At 35.7% G+C, this 19,957-nt stretch overlaps 1 protein-coding gene across 1 annotated transcript in view; it reads left to right on the top strand.

The window, feature by feature from the left end:
• LOC129219045 (uncharacterized) overlaps positions 1–19,957 on the top strand; it is a 45,031-nt gene that overhangs the window by 11,945 nt on the left and 13,129 nt on the right. Inside the window, exons 5-6 of the mRNA XM_054853365.1 lie at positions 4,450–4,509; positions 5,338–5,356. Coding sequence (XP_054709340.1) covers positions 4,450–4,509; positions 5,338–5,356 — 79 coding nt within the window. The remainder of the gene's footprint in view (positions 1–4,449; positions 4,510–5,337; positions 5,357–19,957) is intronic.

Here is a 19,957-nt window from a genome sequence, read left to right as displayed (position 1 = left end):
CGTGGGTAGAAAAGGTGTGCAGGGGGGGGGGGGGGGTGACAGAAGATTACAATAAATGCTGTCGAGCGATCAAAACAGTGGATTGGCGTAAAGGGAATTAGTGATGCGATCCTGGTTGTAAATGTAATTATTCGGGCAGAAATAGGGTTAGTTTGTCCACCAGAAAACTTTAAAGATTCGTCATAAGCACCAAATTTTGACTATCTTTAATGATTTAGGAGTGATTCGAAATTTAAGTATTGTCAGCCATCTTTAAACATAAAGAAAACGGAATTCAGGAGCTCTCCTAGCAATTTTTCAAGCTTCAAACGCTCAACGTTTTATAATCTTGAAAAAAAAAAAAATCACCTGTGCATTTAGGGAACCAGCAACAAAGTAACGAAACCAAAAACGTTTTTGATCATCTTTCATCGTAAATAGCTGAGAGTAAGCTATCAATTTCAGCAATTGGTTACTATGTACAATAATATTATAAATTTGAGAAAGTATCGCTTATATTTACGAAGATATAAGCAACTCTTTTAACAATGTCAATTTTGTTTGCATGTTTTTTGCTCATCCCACACAGTTTTCCGTTCTGGCTAGCCAAACTTTCAGAAAACTGGACAAAATACCGGAAAATTATATTAAAATTTGAAATATGAGAATAAAACGAAATTTCATTGCGCATGCGCGAAAGATAGCAATTTATACCTTTCAAAATGTCTTGGGCAGTAGACTTGACAATTTGTAAAAAAAAATCCAGTTGAATATGAACTTGAAAACATATCTGCGACTTAACAGCCGCATTTCAACACTTGCCTGTAATCACTCAGCGTGATTTGTGGTAAAAACAGGTTATTTGTTAACGACCTCGCTTATCAGAATAATTAAAATTTGGCAAATTGGGTAATTTTTTCATTTGTTGCTAAATCTAATGTTAGACATTTTTAAATTTGTAAATTGCTATCTTTCTCTAATGTGCAGTGAGAAATTAGTTGCTTTAAATGTTAATATTTAATCCCCCCAAATGTTCAAAACAGTTTTAATTTTGGTATAATTGTCTTGTAAACTAAAGTTTTCTGAAAGTTTGGTAAGCTACGACGGAATCCTTTGCGTGTTATGAGCCGAGACATACGAACAAAATTGTTATTTTTAAAGTAATATCTTCGTGAATCCTTATCTTCGTATACCTTCACGATTATGTACAAAATTGTACATTGTAAGTAAAATAATTGCTGAAATTTATAGTTTATTTCCAGCTATTTACGATGAAGAATAATCGTTTTTTTTTTTTTTTGTTTCTTCAGTTTATTGCTAGTCCCCTAAATGCAAGGATTTATTTTCACTGAAACATGTTGGCTGAAGCATAACTTTTTTATACGATAGGTTACAAAACAATTGTTCTTTCTCGAAATTCTTTAAAAGTTTGTTTTGCGAGTGATATAGTTTTTTTACGGCACAGTTTTGATCTATTTCCATGATTTCCAAAAAAAAAAAAAGTTATATTGGAAAGCACTCCGAAATTTTCAATTAACATGAAATGAGAAGGTTGCCTTTCCACGGACGTGGTCTGGCTTCAATTTGAAGGTTAGTTCTTTCTGTCATCCCCACATTCTAGAAATAACTGGTAAATAAGCAAAAAGAACTTGAGTGAGCCAGTTTATGCTGATCAATAAGTCGGCTCATTGGAGGGTTCTTCAAACTAAGGATTTTCCCTAAACTATGGAAAAAGCTGATCATTCCATGCAGAATTTTCCACCTCCTTAAAAGAGACTGGTTTATTAAAAGTTCATATTGATAAACTGAACTTTTCAATGTAAAATGGCATTAGGGGAAATAGGGGGACTTGACCCCATTTTTGTTTTATTTTCAATTTTTTTACAGAATAGTTGGAACGAAATAAAAAATAGATGACTAGTTTTACCATTTCGCACATTATGTCTAAAAGTAATAGCATAATTCTAAGTATAATTGGTACAAAAAAAATTATATTCCTTTAGTTTGCATATGGTTCAAGTCTCCCTAAAGCTAGGGAGACTTGACCCAACACTTAGGAAGAAATGACCCACCTCATAAATGTAAGAAGACTCGATTGAAATCAAAAACGCAGGTTTGAGGGTGTTTTAATATAAGTGATACTTTAAGTGAATATACAAAACTTATGCTCTTCAGGTGAAGTATTAAGATTTTTGTTTTTGAATTAATCTTACTCTATGTCAGCAGGAATGCATGAGTTGAATTCCACACTTCATCAGATTACTTAAGCAATATTTTAGTTATTTAAGTAAACTCGTTGGCTTAAAGATCATTAGTATTTTAGTTAGTCAAATAAAAACAATTTTTTTAGACCAAAACATGCATTAGTTATTCATTTTAAAAAGATCAGGCCTTCTATTTATAATAGTTGTTTGAATAAAATCAAATATCATTTGGGCTATATGAAAATATTTTATCTATTCAAGAATAAAAAAATTCATTGGAAAAACATCAAATTAAACAAACATCAAATTATTCTTTGGGTTAAGTCTCCCTAGTTAGCTTTAGTCAAACCTCTCTTGGTAGCTTTCTTTTCCTTACCTTAAATTTTTAGTAACTTAGATTAAAGTTCCATAAAACAACTGCATATCAATATGTAGCTAGAAACGCGACTATAGCATGCATACTTTTAAAATTTTCCTCAACTAGAGGTTAAAATTTAAAAACTCTGAAATCTTCAATTTTTACTTGAAAGGGTGCAGGTTCATTTAACACTGATTTTTTTTAAACTACTATAGTTAAGTCTTTAATTGTGGAAAACATTCATACAGAGTTCTGTTTCGAGACTTGATCCAGAATCCTCCTTTGGAAAAGCGCAGCAATTCAGATGGAAAAACGAATTGACTAAAAATTATTCCTCCGGAGACATAATTTTTGCTTATGTATCAAGCTTTGAAAGCTCAAGTTCAATTGTTTGACTTCAACCTTGGTCTTAGAAATGTTATTTTTAAATTTTTCACGCTTAATTTATCGCTCGTTTACAGTCAAGTGCCCATACTTGGGACTGTTTCGAACTTTTACCTTTGATAGCATATTAATCATTTGTTTTCTGTTTGAACTAAGTATTCTAATTTTTGGATGTGCCTTAGGACAAAGTATATGTATCTTCATAAATAAAACAAAAAATGTTCATTGTCTAGAGTTACGGTTCCACCTCCTTAACTTGGGACACTTAATATTTTGACCTTTCTTTTATTTATGCAACAATATATAGTTTGGGAAACCAATTGTCATTTTAAAAAAGCTCATTTTAAAAAAGCTCATTTTAAAACTCGAAGAAAAAATATCATTTGATAGAAATAATATAATCTTGTAAATGTGTTGAGATTTCAGAATGTGTGCTTGCCCCTGAAATTTTTAAATGTTTCCCCAGCCTTCATTCTTTTGAATGTAATGTTTCCGCGTTCCCCTCTATTTGGAACCATCAAAGCAATTGTGAATCTAAACTCTTAATGCACTAATTTTTTGGTCTGTTTCTCATTTTGCATCTTTTAATTTTTGTTCCTTTATGATACGTGAAATTCACAACAAATAAATGAGTGTTATCTATACGTTGACTCATTTTCATTACTCGATTTAACATGTAATATTTTGGCGTCACGTTTTTGCTCGTAAATTCATGTAACAATGACATCCTTTCTGTCATGCTATGCAAAAGTTTGTCATCAGAATAATCATTTAGAAAAATGTAGATAATTTTTTTTATTACAATTATACACTTTATTTCCTCTATTCCTTATACACGTTTTATGCCTTAGCCCCTTAACTTGGAACAGTGTCCCAAGATTGGAGCGCATTTGCAATTTCTCAAATTTATGAATAGGTTTAACTGAATTAGTTAAGTAGAAATAAATGAATTAACCCGAATAAGGCACAGGTACGTAGCCTAGATGAAGTGTGAAACAAATTCTAACTACTGCTGCTCAGTTAACGTAGGTAACCAAAGTCATTTTCATACTTAAAAATTGCATATTTATCGAGGTTTTCAAAATCATTAAACTAACCCATACTGCAAAAATATCAATTTAGTTCACATAGCTTGAAAAGATAACTATTCATTTATTCTCTAACACCATTTATTTCTTACTGGTGAAATACTGACAAGTGAGCTAAGCACAAAAGTCGTATCTGCACTTTTTATCAAAATTGAGTTACGGTCACCAAGTGACTCTGTCACATATTTTACCTAAATACAATGTTTTATGGTAATTTGTGAATGGGAAATATTTTTAAGTTCTGAAAAAGCTGCATTTGTATCAAACACATGGAGGCACAACTTTAAATGGCAATTCCGAGTTCTGAACTCGGATGCAGATACGACTTTCGAGCTTAGTACCAGCCCTCGAAACTGAATTCGGAAAATGTCCCAAGTTAGGGTACTGTCCCAAGCGTGGGCACTTGACTGTTCTAATTTACCTTCCGAATTTTCAGGTCGACTGTTTGACTCTCAAAGATAAGCGACTGAATATAGCTCCTGCTGTTAAAAAACAGGTATGTATTTCAAGAGTTTTTGGTCGTTACAGTTACTTTCGGCAGCTGACTGCGTTGATCCTTATTCGCTGGTCCTAGAATTCGGTTAAATGTTATTTTTATTTTGATTCGAAGCAGGTCACAACAAGTTGGTTAAAATGGAACTGAGTTTTGAAAATTGGTTTTAAGATTATATTCACAAGATAGTAGTGTTTTCTTAAATTTATCTTGACGACCGATCATTGAAGGTGATTTTACAAGCATTTTCAAAAATTTCTTACATTTTGAATCTTTTGTTTTCCGAATACTACAAAAACCTGAAGCGAATAACTAACAATTTGAGCTTGCAGTAGTTTTCAACGAAATTTAGTTTCTTCAGATTTTTCATGTTTAGAACCATGCAATGATTTTTACTTAGAGTAATTTTGATTTCGGTATAGAATTTTTTATGAAGTAATTAAACTTGGTATAATTTTAAGGTCTTTTTAAACCTTTAAAACTATACCATATGAATTTTTAAGAATATCATCGATCCAAATAGCCTAGCTTATTTTCAAGCTAAGACGAATAATGCTGTGCATATGTTTAATTTTGCTCGATGACTACAGATTTTCTGACTTAAAATTGTAAACACTTCTTGATTTTAGTTTTTACTCTAATAAACTATTACCTAGTCGGATTTTAATGACATGAGAAATGATATTCCGACTGATAGAAATAAACTTAATTTTCATATCTCTAACATATATAAATTTTTTAACCAGGAACTGCAAAATTTACATATTCTACGTTTTGAATATTTTAACTGCGAACTTATTGAATTTTAAAGTTTTTTTATTTTCTTTCCAGCCTTATGGCCGGTCTTTGGGTAAGTAATTTGAATTTTTTACTACAGTAAAATTTTTTCTTATTTTGGAAGTTAAAACGTCAGTCTCCAAGATAATTTGTAATTTATATTAGCAAATGATATTAAAAAAGCTTTACGATGAAAGGTGAAAGTTATTAACTTGCATTTGGTTAGCATATTCATGAAAACCCCTAGTAAAATAAGTTTCCAAACTATAGTTCCAATTTAATCTGTATACGTTTCTAAAATTCTTATTGACGTTTAGAGTAAGAAACGGTGCGAATTTAGAACTATTCTAGCTGATGTAGCTTTCAGATTGCTTTACGTAACTAGTTGCCAATTAACTAAGAATAGCTAAATGTTGCACTTTGATATATTCTAGAAAACTTTAAATCTGTAGCTAAATCTGATGCATCATTAGAAAGGGGAGTTTTAAATCGTCCTTTTTTCGAATTTAATATAACTTGAATCTTGATATATCAATAAACATTTTAAGAAGTTAAGTTCACTTGTAGTGTGAATTCATCACCACCTTTACCTTTCTCTAATTAAAAATTTTTGTGCTGTATCACTAGTATATTAGGTAGTTTTAAAAACTTTCTTTTTTTTCTCGGACAATAAACAGTGCTACTCCAGTAAAATTCTCTCCTCCCGATATGTCAAATAAAGCTACAGCTAGCGATTGGAATACAGATATTTCGAGCAATTTTGTAAAACCGGTATTTAGAGGCAAAATACCGGTATTAGCTGCAAATAGCTTCAATTAAAGAATTTTTATCTTAACTTTTTAAATGTCTAATTATATTTTAAATGTTTATTACTTCCATGATACAGAATAATTTATTGATGTAAACAAAATTGGCTTCAAAAGCATGAACAGAATATCATTAAACAAAAGTCGCGGAAAGATTGCAAAATGAAGTATTCATTACTAGATGGTGAGAAGAATCGCATTTTTGTGCACGATGTTTTTATTTTTTCAATTCCCCTGATCTCTCGCTTTCCCTTTTGTGAGGGTTAATTTCAAGTGTAATTTCGAACAGGAACCAATTTCCCAATAGTCAGAGTAGGCAGTTGCCTAGAGCGGCAAATATTTTTAGAGGTGGCAAATTTGTCATAAACCACACATTTTTTAAATTATAATTCTTCAAGTCTGCAAATTTCAAATCTGCCTAGGAGCGGCGTGGAGCTAAATTCGGCTTTGATTTCGAATGTATTTGTTCCATGAATATATTCCAACCGTCAATTGTAGTAATACTTAATAATCTTTAAAATTTTTCTCCACTGAACTGAATTTTGGCAAAAAACTTTTTCTTGTTAGTAAAACAAATGGCAATTTGTTGTCACCGCTATTGATTTGTTATTTCTCGCTTTATACTTGGCAAGGTACTATTCAGAAAGTGTACAGTGCCTTGAAAATTTTTATAGATGTTAAACATAATCATTTGAAATATATTTTCAGATATTTACATAATTGTCAAGAAGTTTGAAAAGAACGCGGAAATGAATAAAAGAAACAAGATCAAATTTGGTAAAGTTCATCGTAAATTTCAAACCAAAGATCTAATAAATCAAACACAAACCTCTCCTGCTCAATAGAAAATATTAATATCGGAAAACTGTTTTCTCTCGAAAAAAAATTAAAACTAGCTAAAAATCAAAAAAAATAATACACACAATACAAACGAAAAACACAGGATATCTGCAAAAATAACCCACAATTGACCGAACTATTTGCAGATGAAGGACTTCTAGACAATTAAAGGTGTAGTATCATGCATTGTTAAGAGTACCACCGACCTGCATGAATTCAGAAAAAACTGTTGGAAAGTTGAGCACTAGATGAGTCCAGGCTTAGACGATTAAACAGATGTATTATGTTTTTTACTATTATTGAATTGTTATGACATTTGTTACTTCATTTTATGTTAAATACATTTTCATAAATATAATTTTTGTACAATAATGAAATGTGGCAACAAAACATTGTTTTCAAGCATTTTTTGAGAAATTTGAGATCGGTATTAATACCGGTATCCCGGGGTATCACTTTTTAAATATACCGAACATGAGTTAAGCGGGAGCATCTGTCGCCTACTAGAATGCACCAGCTGACTAGTTTTCCCTCGACTTACTGCCAGCTGACTTTATTTAGAGAAGTATATTAACAATTAACTTAAATTTTCATCTGGAAGGAAGCGACATATGTCAAATTATTTTCGTTTTTTCTATAGATTGAAGTAACACACGCAAGCATAACACGAAATAGTGTTATACAACCCACTGCCTGCGGGTCACATTCGTCCCGTGAATGGATTTGGTCCGGCCAGCGGGAAGCTTACAAACCAAATGACCGGCCTTTAATTGATAATATATTTTCTTTTTGCATTCTTTAGAGAGAACTAATCCTGAAAAATCTCAAACCGCACTATTTATCGCTTAAACAGGAATTTCGTAGGCATACGGCTAGGACCAGGGGGTCCCAACCTTTCGGGCTACGCTCCCCCCCCCCCCCCGCCGTACACTAGAAACTAAGACTGCTTATGCGAACAGGTGGATCATTTTGTGCGCAGAATTTAATATTACAACTGCAAAATGCAGTGATCACAAGCTTTCTTCCAAAAACAGCGAAGTAGAATCGTCGGATTCTTCATGACGAAGGCGGAACAAAATTCCTTTTCCTGGAAAACAAGCAATATTCTAATCGCCTGTCCATCCTTCCAACGTTTTAAATTCAAGGACCACATTGTAAACTTTTGGAGGCTAGGCGGGCCAACAATCAAACAATATTTACAAATACAAATGTGACGACCAGCAACAGGCTCTGGGCCCAGCTAGGCTGGTCCTAGTCAATTAATTAGTCCCCAATGAAGATCAATGGCCCTCTTAAAGCTATCCACTCCCTTGCTCATTACCGCCTCTTCCGGTAAGCTATTCCAAGTGTCCACGACCCTGCTAAAGTAGTTTTTCCTGACTTCCAAGTTAGCCTGAGAATTAAATAGCTTAAAACAATGACCCCTTGTTCTGCTTTTCCCGCAAAAATTTAATCCATTTACATCTTTCATTTTGATAAATTTAAATAACTGAATAATGTCCCCTCTGACTCTCCTTTGCTTCAGGCTGTAAATGTTAAGCCTATTAAGTCTGGTATCTAAATCTGAGAGTCCCCTTACTAATTTAGTTACCCTTCTTTGAACCCTTTCCAATACAAAAATCTTTCTTCAGATAAGGCGACCAAAACTGAACAGCATACTCCAAATGAGGTCTTACTAAACTCCTATATAAAGGCAGAAGAACTTTCTTAGATTTGTTTGAAATAGATCTATTGATGAACCCAAGCATTTTGTTGGCTTTGTTACTAGCAATACTGCACTGTTGACTAAACTTGAAGTCCTGATTTATAAAGACACCCAGATCCATAACATTTTCTGCCTGATTTATGACTGAACCCTGTAAACGATATCTCATACGCTTATTTCCATGACCTAAGTGTAGCACTTGACATTTCCCTACATTAACTGCCATACCCCATTTATCTGCCCACTTAGTAATATGATCTAAATCCTCTTGCAGCTGTTTTTCTTCATTTTCGACAATCCCCATAACTTTTACATAGTCAGCAAAACAATTCATGCTTCCAGAAATACTTTCATTGATGTCATTCATAAATATAATAAACAAAAGAGGCCCTAAAACTGATCCCTGAGGAACCCCACTTAAAACATCACTCCAATTAGAATGATTTCCTCTCACAACTACTCTTTGCTTCCTACCAATAGACCAATTTCTAACCCAAAGTAAAGTTTTTCCTCCTATTCCAATGTCGGCTAACTTGCTGAGAAGAGCAACATGCGGTACCTTGTCAAAAGCTTTTTGAAAATCAATATAAACAACATCCACACATTTTTTGTTATCTAAAGCTGAGGTAACCTTGTCGTAGAAATGCAATAAATTAGTAGTACAGGATTTACCTTTCCTGAAACCATACTGCAAACTAGTCAACAGACTATTAGTCTCTAAGAACATCATGATCTTAATTTTGATCTAAGTTTCGAAAATCTTACAAATCACCGAAGTCAAACTTACAGGTCTATAATTCCCAGCAATACCTTTAGACCCCTTCTTGAAGAGTGGCGTTATGTTAGCCAGCTTCCAGTCCTCTGGCACCATCCCCGAGTTATAAGAAGCATTGAAAATATTCAAAATAACATCCACTAATTCCTCTGCACATTCAACTAAAATTTTTGGATAAATATTATCTGGTCCCGGAGCTTTAGTTGCTTTAATCTTTTTCAAATGAAATAAAACCTCCTCCCTGGAAAATACAAAATCCTCAAGCTGTATAATAGCTTGTGTCTTGTTAGTGTCAACTGTTGAGATACAGTAATCGTTAAACACACTGGAAAAAAAGTTATTTAGAACATTTGCAATATCCCTATCGTTTTGGATTAAATTTCCATACTCATCAACCAAAGGCCCAATTTGACTGTTTCGAGCTTTCCCAGAATTAGCGTAAGCAAAAAACATCTTAGGGTTCCCATCAATGTCATCTGCCAGCCTTTGCTCCAATTCCCTTTTCTGAATCCGTACCAAATACTTAAAATTTCGCCTTGCCTTACCATACTGGAGCCTCTCCGCACTCTGACCAGTTTCTTTAAACTTACGAAAAGTGGCTTGCTTATAATTAAGAGCTTCTTTAGTCTCCCTGGAGAACCACATGGGCCAAATTTTGGTACTAACACCTTTTCTCCTAAATGGAACATAGTCCCCAACGGTTTTAGCAAGTTTATCCTTAAATTCCGTCCACTGCTGATCTACGTCGCTATTTTCCAACCCTGACGAAAAAACCTCTTTCAAGCTCTGCCTAAGTGCAACAAAATCAGTGTTTCTGAAATTGGGCACAAACCTAAAATTATCATCTTTGCACACTTCAAATTTAACCCGGAACCTAATGCTGTTATGATCACTATCTCCAATATGCTCCCCTACACTCAACCCCTGAACAAAACTACCTATGTCACAAAAAACTAGATCCAAAATCGCCTCCTCTCGAGTTCCCTGAGTTACAACTTGATCTAAGAAACAGTCACCAATTACTTTTAAAAATTCCTCTTCTTTGCCATTACCAGGATAAAAATTATTCCAATCAATACCCGGAAAATTGAAATCCCCCATTATGATAACGGATCCCTTACTGGACATGTCACTAATAATACGGTACATCTGTTCATCTTGTCCCTGGTTTGAATTAGGTGGCCTATAAATGTTTCCAAAGCGTAGCTTTTTGCCCTTACTGCTCATCAACTCCAGCCAAACCATATATCAGTAGGCTTATCACTTATGACCAATTCATTGCAAATAAAATTGTCTCTAACATAAAATAAAACCCCACCACCTCTTTTACCTACTCTATCCTGTCTGAACAAATTATACCCAGCAATATGTAATAACTCTGCATCAGATTCGGTAGCCCATGTCTCTGTAATTCCAATAACATCCAACTTCTCATCCATAACTATGCTTTTCAATTCATCCATCTTGTTCCTAATACTGCGAGCATTGGTATAGAAAACTTTAAGCATGCCTAAGTTGCTTTTATTTAACACCCTGAAATTTCCTAAATTACAATTGTTAACATTACTACTCTTGTTCGTCACTTTATTTCCATTTCTAGCAATGCCCAAAAAAATTTCATTCTCTCGATACCTGATGCTTGAACCATGCCCCCCATTCCAACTTAGTTTTTTGACTCCGAAGCCCTTAAAATTAATCCACTAACCATTTTGACCCCTGTAGAGCTCAGATGCAGGCCATCCCTAGCAATTCAATCCCGTTTACAATGACTCCATACATCAATGAACCTGATACTGCGCTTTTCGCAAATTGACTTCAGTAGCAAGTTCATACACCTCGCACGTTGATTTAGCCAGCTCCTATGCACTCCGTACCTGGGAAGCAAACCAACCACTTGGACATTCGTCGAAAAGCTGGTTGCTTTATCCAACAGGGATTCCCATTCCCTAGAAAACTCCTCATTTTTACTGTGACCTACATCATTTGTTCCCACCCACAAAGTAACCATGTCCTCCTTATGCAATACTCCCTTCTTTTCAGCAACCATATTAACGTCTTTTACCCGAGCCCCTGGTAAACAACACCTAGCCACCTTACGCTTTACTCTCCCAACTGTGTTACCCACCTCCCTTACCATAGAGTCCCCCAAAATTACACCCTTAGTTTCCCAATCTAACTCCTCATTTGAAACTTCCCCCTGAATCTCTGGAACATTTATACCCTCTGCAACTGGCCTACACCCTAATGCTAACTGGGCTTCCAAAACTAGCATCTTAAGTCTTAAGTCTGAGAGTTCAGCACATTTAGTACAAATATAATCCTCCTCAAAAACACTCATTTTCCCCCTTATACAGGCAGAACATATGACATAAATCACAAGAGATCCACCTGTCCCCCTTCCCACTCTTTACCTCTTTCATAATGCATATAACACCCATTTCTACTCAGTGAATATGTTCCAAAAGGCAAAACAGAAAGATAAAAATGCAAAAAAACACAGAATAAATACTAAAAACAGCAGTAAATAAACAGAGTTGCTACACCCAATAAAGCACACAAGATAAAAAACCAGGAGATCACCACATGTTAGGCTTAGCTCCAAAAAATGCAAAAACACTTCAAGAATACAATAACAGCAAAAATGAGCCCCCAAAACACAATAAAACTAAATTACATGATAAAGTGAAGTAAAAAAACCTAAAACTAGACAGTAATAATGAAAAATTATAGTAAGAAAACACTTATCAAATTAGCAGCAATAACACTCCCTGCATCACAGGCGCCCTCTAGTGGCCAAAAAAGTTGAGATGGCCTATAGATGCGACAATCCTAACCTGGCAGCATTGTGAAGGCTACACAGATCCTAATCACGGCATTACGACCCTGCCAGGTTTGGTTCGTTCCAACCAAAGAATTCTAAAATAGGGTAGACTGAATCTGGCAGCAGTTCCAGCAAGGTGAAAAATTCGAGTGGAAGAATATAAAAAATTGTATTGATTCAGAGTCAACTGAAATATTTACCACTCTGATCTTGATTATAAATATCACTCTGTCTCTCATACCGGTCTCCGTGCTTGGTCATAGCGGCCAGTGGAAGCAGTATTCGAGTCGTTCCTCTACCAGGCGCGGATCCACGGGAGGGGAACTGGGGGAACGTTCCCCCTCCAAAATCCCAAGTGTACCTAAAATTTTTTGGAAAAGAATACAGGAAAATTCTTCCGTTTTTTAAAACTTGAACTTGAAGAAAGGCACTAGGAAAAGCGAGGAGAGAACTGTAAAAGCGGATCCAAAGAGGGGATAACTTCGGGAAGTTCTCCCCCTCCCTCAAAAAAAAATCCCAACAGTACCTAAAACTGTTCAGAAAAGAGTACAGGAAAAATTCAGTTTTTTAGAACGAGAACTACGGAACCAGGAAAAGCAATTAGACAGCAGCAGAAGTGGATCTACGGAGGGGAACAGGGGTAGTGCTCTCCCCCTCGAAATCTCAAAGATACCTGAAAGATATCACAACAGAGTGCAGGGAAATTCTTCTGTTTTATAGAACTTGAAGAAAGGCTGCAGGAAAAGCGATAGAAAATAACAAACATTCATCCAGTTTCCACGGAGGGAAACTGGAGGAATGTTCCCCTCCCCCCAAAATCTCATGCGTACCTTAAAATTTTCGCAACAGAGTACAGCAAAATTCTTCTGTTTTTTAGAACTTGTGAACTTAAAGAAAGGTACAAGGAAAAGTGAAGAGAGAATTGCAAAAGCGGATCCCTGGAGGGGAACTGGGGAATGTTCCCCTTTTCCCTCAAAAAAATCCCAAATGATCCTAAGACTGTTCAGAAAACAGAGTATAGGAATTAGTTTTGGTTTTCTAGAACTTGACGAAAATCTTCAGGAAAAGAGATTAGACAATAGTAGAAGCGGATCCACGGAAGGGAACTAGGGAAATGTTCCCCCGCCTCCAAAAAAATCCCACGTGTACCTAAAAATTTTTAAAACAGAGTGCAGGAAAATTTTTCAGCTGTTTTTTCCAGTTCTAATCTTTCAAAATAAGTCTTTTTGAACACAAACCTGTTTAAACTGTCTTTTGTATTTATTTGGTGTAGAGTATCATATGGTAAAACTTCCACAGTGGCACAATCAGAGGGGAGGGGGTGTACCGCCCCAGAAGGCAGATTACAATGTTTTAAAAAAAAATATTGTAATTAAAAAGAATATATAGAACGTGCCTGGGAAAACGAAGTTATTTTAATAAGAGGGGGGAAATGTTGCGAAAATAATCTAAATTTCTATTGAAAAGAATCTTAAATTTTTAATCGTGGCAGATTTTTGATCAGTTAATTGCATCCCGCGCCTCCTATTTCTTTTATCCTTCCCTTTTTTTCCTTTTTCCTATTCGGTTTAAAAATAAGAAAGTCTTCATGCTTTGGTTTGGAAGTATCCTTTCCCCCGCCAAAACCTTTCAAGAGGTCCTCAAATTTCGTTTTCAGGCCTTCATTTTCGAAATATTTCCAGGGGAGGACTACCTAACACCTCGCATTCTAAAAACATCGAGAATCGTTTAATATTGCTTTTTTGGAGCTTCAAATTTGAAGAACAGCCGAACCCTTAGGTTACCGAATATGGTCTATAGTCACGTTTTTAAGACAATTACAAAAATTTTCGGACAAGGACTCGAATGCTCTCGTAGAAAATCTAAAAATGAGAAATTACAATTTCAAAAAATCTAAGGGGGAGGAGAGAGTCTTAAAAACTTCGCTTTCTAAGACTTCAGTTTCGAAATATTTTTTTTTTGAGAAGAGCCCTAGAACTCCATTGCTCGTAACATCATCAAAGTGTGTCTGTAACTGCGTTTTTTAGACTTCAATTTCGAAATATCGGGCGGAAGGTGATCGATTTAGATCTATTCTCCAAAAAAAAATCTATCGAGGAAAGCCCCAAAAAGTCCCATTTCTTACCTTACCGTCAACAACTATCGCTTTTTAAAACTTCAATTTCTAAACATTTCCACCGAAGACCCCCACCCCCGAACCTTTCCTCCCCATAGACCGTCTAGAACTGTTCTTAGGGCGACGATTTCAAATTTTCCGGGGGAGAACCCCTGGACCCCCTTACCAGTTGGTGAACATTTTCAGATTAAAATATAAAAACAATACAAATACAGCAATGAGCAAAACAGTTTTCAAAATTATTTTGAGAACTATACTTGCAGAATTTGTAACGCACAATTTTTTTATAAGAAGCATTAAGACGTAGAGGATCAGTTGTATAGTTCAATTTTAATGGTTATTTTTTTAATCAGTAATATCATATACCCCCCCCCCCCATAAACATAAATTGCTGAAAAAGTTCCCCTCCCAAATCCATAGTCTAGATCCGCCACTGTCCTCTACCCCAGCGTTCGGCAACCTAAATTGACTGAAGATCGACTTGTTAAGTTTGTACACAAAGATCAATTGGAAAGCTGTGGGTGGGAGGTGATGTAGGCACTATCTCAGCAAAAACAACCCTGTTGTAAAGATTTCCCCGCCAAGAAAGCCTTTAACTCTTCCCCACAAAAAAAGCTTTCATCCTGACCAAAACCCTCATCCTTAAAAAGTCATATCTAGTTTGCCCGCCAAGTGTCTGCCCAACTATCATCCTCCCTGTTCTCCTCTTTCATCACACCTACTTCCGTTAGAACCTCCTCCCACCTTCAACTCTTCAGAAATCTGGATAGATCCTTCAAATTGTTTATCTTGTTTGGCGGGAAGCTTTTCTAATTGAGGTGGTTGCTTGGTGAGCAAAAATCTTCTCGCCAAACTAGATAATCAATATAAGATTTTCAAAAAACGATAGTTTGATGAAACCCAGCGCTCCAGAGTCTGAAAAAATGGGAACTGGGACCCTGTTGTTCTGATTAAACTTAATTTTGACTCGAAAAATGTTTTCCATGGCACTCTGACTGGAACCAAAATCCTAAATATTGCTGCAATCTATTGAAAACCGAGATCGACTGGTCGATCGCGATCGACGGGTTGCCGACCGCTGCTCTACCCTATTATAAAACTCTTTGGCTCCAACTATAGTTCAGCGTTTATCAACATGGGGCGTACTAGAATTTGAAGGCAGGCGTCAATGTTTAAGAGCTAGTTTTTATAAGAGCCGGGCAGAAATGGGGTGTTCGGATATACACCACTTTTGATTTTGTTAATTTTTATGGTGGATTACTCAAGATTTTAGAAGACGCGTATTTTTTCTTTTCCACCAAAAAATTTTTGGGGACCTGTAAAAATTCGTCAAGTGGAACCAGCTATAGAGGTTTTTCCTAATCTGCGTTTTTTAAAATGCGATGATTTCTGTGTATAAAGCATTAGCCAAAAATCTTGTGTTTACAATGACATTTAGTACCTAAATTGAAATATATCGTAAATTTTATGGCTGATCTTCAGTACAGACTTTCAGGGGTCGCGAAACTTAGTCGAAAAATTCGAAAAAGTGCCATGTTTCAGGCCCTCTGGTTCCCTGCATTCAGGCTCAACCATGGTTTTTGTACGTAATTTGTGAAAGAATATATATAAATTATTAAATAACCTCGTTAGTTGTATGGCTCAACCTCTGAGCTGCGGAAAAAATGGCTGTTTTTGTATCGAAAAATGCTGAAAAGTGTAGTTTTCTTAAGCCTTTATCTCGGTGCACTGAGGGTCGGTGTAGAACTGGATGCCCTCAGTGCACTGAGATAAAGGTCCCTAAAAATTACTTTATCATATTTTGATTTAAAAAAAAACTGCTATTTTTTTCGCAGCAGTGAGCATTAACCATGCATTCAATGAGCCTATTCAGTAATTCATACAAATATCACTACACATTGCTTGCAAAAACTAGGGTTGAACCTCGGTGCATAGAACCAGGAGGTCTCAAACATGACATTTTCACTTTCTTCGGCACAGTTTAGCCACTCCTGCCAGGGTCCACTGAGGGTCAGCCATAAAATTAACAATATATTCCATTTGAGGCAGTAAATATCTTGTAATCACAAACATTACTTTTGGCGATGCGCAGAGATAATTCAATATTAAACGAGCTGATGTGTGCATCAAATGACTTCATTTTACTCCAATTTCATGTCATTTTCTCATTATTGGCAGTTTCAATGTGATTCAATAGTTTACTCTCTAAATACAAACTACAGTGGCCCAATTAAAACCAGATTAAAAAAAAAAATTTTTTTTAAACAATCACCAAGTTGGCTACCAAAAGACTGGCGATATACTGCAAAGTGAACGCCAAAATATAACACCACTTGAGTTTACATCGAAATTAACAACGATTTCCCCCCAAAAAGGGGCAAAAGACCCCCTTTGGAGCATCTGAATACAACCAAAAAAGGGAGGTGCACAACTAGACCCTACTAAGAGTCTACGTACCAAATTTAAACTTTCTAGGACATTCCGTTGAGTTATGCGACATACAAACACACATGCGTAAATACAGACGTCACGAGAAAACTCGTAGTTAACTCGGGGATCGTTAAAATGGATATTTCGGGAGTCTACGTTCCTAGGCATATATCCACGTGCGATCAGGTTGAAAAAAAAATCCTCAACATTCATCGGGGAGTGAGCAAAATGGAAATTAAGACCGATTTTTGAGCGAATTTTTTTCGCGAATACGATACTTCCTTTTTGTAAAAGGAAGTCGATTTTAGAAAAACCCTTAGTCGGGACCGACTCTCGGAATTTTTGTGGGTCACAATTTTTTTTTTGGAAGAAACAAAATGTGTTTTCTATAATCATTCGAAAAAAAACCACTAAAATTTTCAGCAAAATAAAAAATGGCATGTATCTGACCTGCATGGCTCTTTTTTTTTAAAAAAAAAAAAAAAAAGCTCTTAAAAAGCAAAAAATAAGGAATGCATTTTGCTCACATTTGCGATAACCTGAAAATATCTTTGACACTATCGCCTGTTTTAAGATTTTTAGAACAGTTTTATCACACACTAAAGTGTCCCACCCCATATTAGCTTCGCTCGCCAGCTCTCGTGTGACACTTGCGGTGGTTCGATGACGCTTGCGGTGGGTGACATTTGAAATCTTAATACTTCTGGGTGTGTCAAGACATCCTCAGGACTAGTTTTCTAGCCTCTTAAGGTTTAGAGGGTTGAGACAGGGAAAAATCGCCTTCCCTTGGGTGTTCTGTATCTAACACTACCAGTATTGACCTGGTAGACATTTCCAGTTCGGAGGAGATAGGGTTGCAACACGCACAGACGTGCACAGGTATATGAATCTAGATTTTCAGTATTAGCATACATTGTCATAATATAGAGCAAGACATTGAAGGTCACCTCAGGTGTTACAATCTAAGACTTAAAAACGTTTCCAGGGGCAGCCCTCCCATCAAATATTATGAAAGTGACTGTAAATGCCAACCACACCGGACCCTGGATTACCTAAAATTTGTTTAGTTTTTATTCTGTAATTGCTGCTGTTACTGTAATGTGTAGTAATAAACTTATCCGCATGTTCAGTTTATAATCAGCGTCAGTTTCTAACTCCGATTATGGTAGTGTACGGAGGAAGGGGGGGGGGCGTATTTTGAAAGGTTGAAACCCTCGGGTCTAATCAGATCCCTGGTCCTCGCCGCACACCCACGAAATTTTCTTATTTAAGCTATCAATAGTGCGGTTTTTGGGATTTTTCGGGCTTTGTTTTCTCTAAAGAATGCAGAAAGAAAAGATATTATCAACTAAAGGCCGGTCATTTGGTTTGTAAGCTTCCCGCTGGCCGGACCAAATCAACTCACGGGATGAATGTGGCCCGCAGGCAGTAGGTTGTATAACACTTTAGCATGTTATGCTAGCGTGTGTTAATTCAATCTACAGAAATAACAAACATGTCACTTCCTCTCAGATAAATTTGTAAGCTAATTGTTAATATACTTCTCTAAATAATAGTCAGCTGGCAGTATAAGGCGAGGGAAAACTCGTCCCCTTAGTGCATTCTAGTAGGCAACAGATACTCTCGCTTTTTTTAACTACTGCGTCATAACTGAATATTTTATTTCAGAAAGGGCGTGAGTTCTATGGGAATTCATTGGACTTACGCCCTTTCTGAAGCAATAGTTCCGACTTTCAATGCACCAACTGACCCTATTTCTGCCGGGAGGCCAACTAACTTTTTAACCGACTTCAAAAAGGAGGCGGTTATCAATTCATACCGTATGTATGTTTTTTTTTTTGTTTGTCCACTCATAGCGTCTCACCTAGTGAACCGATTTTGATGATTCTTTTTTTAATGGATAGGGGATGGCTCAACTTAGGTCCCATTACTTTGTTTGACCATATTCGTTCTTTAGAAAAAAAGTTATGGGCAAAAAACAGTAAATTTTATGCAATTTCCCTATTAAATGATTTTGTAGCGAAGTTCGCACTTTACATCCGTGGATAACGGTGGCTCAGTGGTAGAATTCTCGCCTCCCACACGAGCGACCCGGGTTCAAATCCCGACTAGGACAAAGTGAATTTTACTAAAATTTCGTTCCTACTGTTTCCCGTATGGAGCATTTTTAAGAAAAAAAAATGTGAAGTTTCGTGATGGTAACTTCTTATTATTTCTGAAATACCTACATTTACACTAAAAAGAATGAAATAAAAAAATTTTGAAAAAAAAAAATAGAACCGACTTCAAAATTGCTCTAAAAAGTGAAAAATAATTTTATTCTTTAAACACCATCGGTAATGCTTTTAAACATAATTTTTGAAGTTGGCGCAAAAACGATAGATAAAATCATTCACAGCCATAACTCAAATACAATTATAAATTTAACCAGGACCAGTTTCTTCACTATCATATATTATGCATTGATGACAGCATATTTGAATAGCGATATAAATGTTTCGTTCGTAACTTTGGATGCTTTTCTGAAAAAAAATATGAACGAAGCATGGTTACACTGGATTTTACGTTTTGTTTTTGCGCCAAATTCAAAAATTATGTTTAAAAGCATTACCGATGGTGTTTAAAGAATAAAATTATTTTTCACTTTTTAGAGCAATTTTGAAGTCGGTTCTATTTTTTTTTTCAAAATTTTTTTATGTATTTATTCATAGTTGCATATAAGCTGTCAGACAAATTCTTAGCCGAGAGGAAATTATTGAATTTTATGTTCGACCTACCAGCCGACTCATAACCCACCGCGTTACGCCAGCTAATTGTATTTTCCTTCGAGATATTGTTTTAACTACAACTTGACAAAGTTTCAGCCGGGAGGAAATGACTGATTTTTTATTTTTTTTTTTTTTCAAATGATTGGGAGGCTACCGCCGCCCATCCCACCCACGGACACGCAGCTGACTTTCACGAGGCGTTTTGATACCACTCCCTGATGCCTCTCACAAATTATCGTTCGAGAGGAAATGATTGACCAAATTTGTACCTGGTTCCCGGACTATAGCTACAACATACTTAAAACTTCTTTTTGCGAATTCAAGTCTATGAACGAGGCAGGTTTAACTAAAAGTAGATTGAATAATTCAATCCTAAAATATTCGGCGATTAAATGAAAGTACGAAACTGTCAC

Source organism: Uloborus diversus, chromosome 3 (assembly GCF_026930045.1).
Source record: "Uloborus diversus isolate 005 chromosome 3, Udiv.v.3.1, whole genome shotgun sequence".
Classification (NCBI taxonomy): Eukaryota; Metazoa; Arthropoda; class Arachnida; order Araneae; family Uloboridae; genus Uloborus; species Uloborus diversus.
This window is presented reverse-complemented; position numbering and strand designations above follow the sequence as displayed.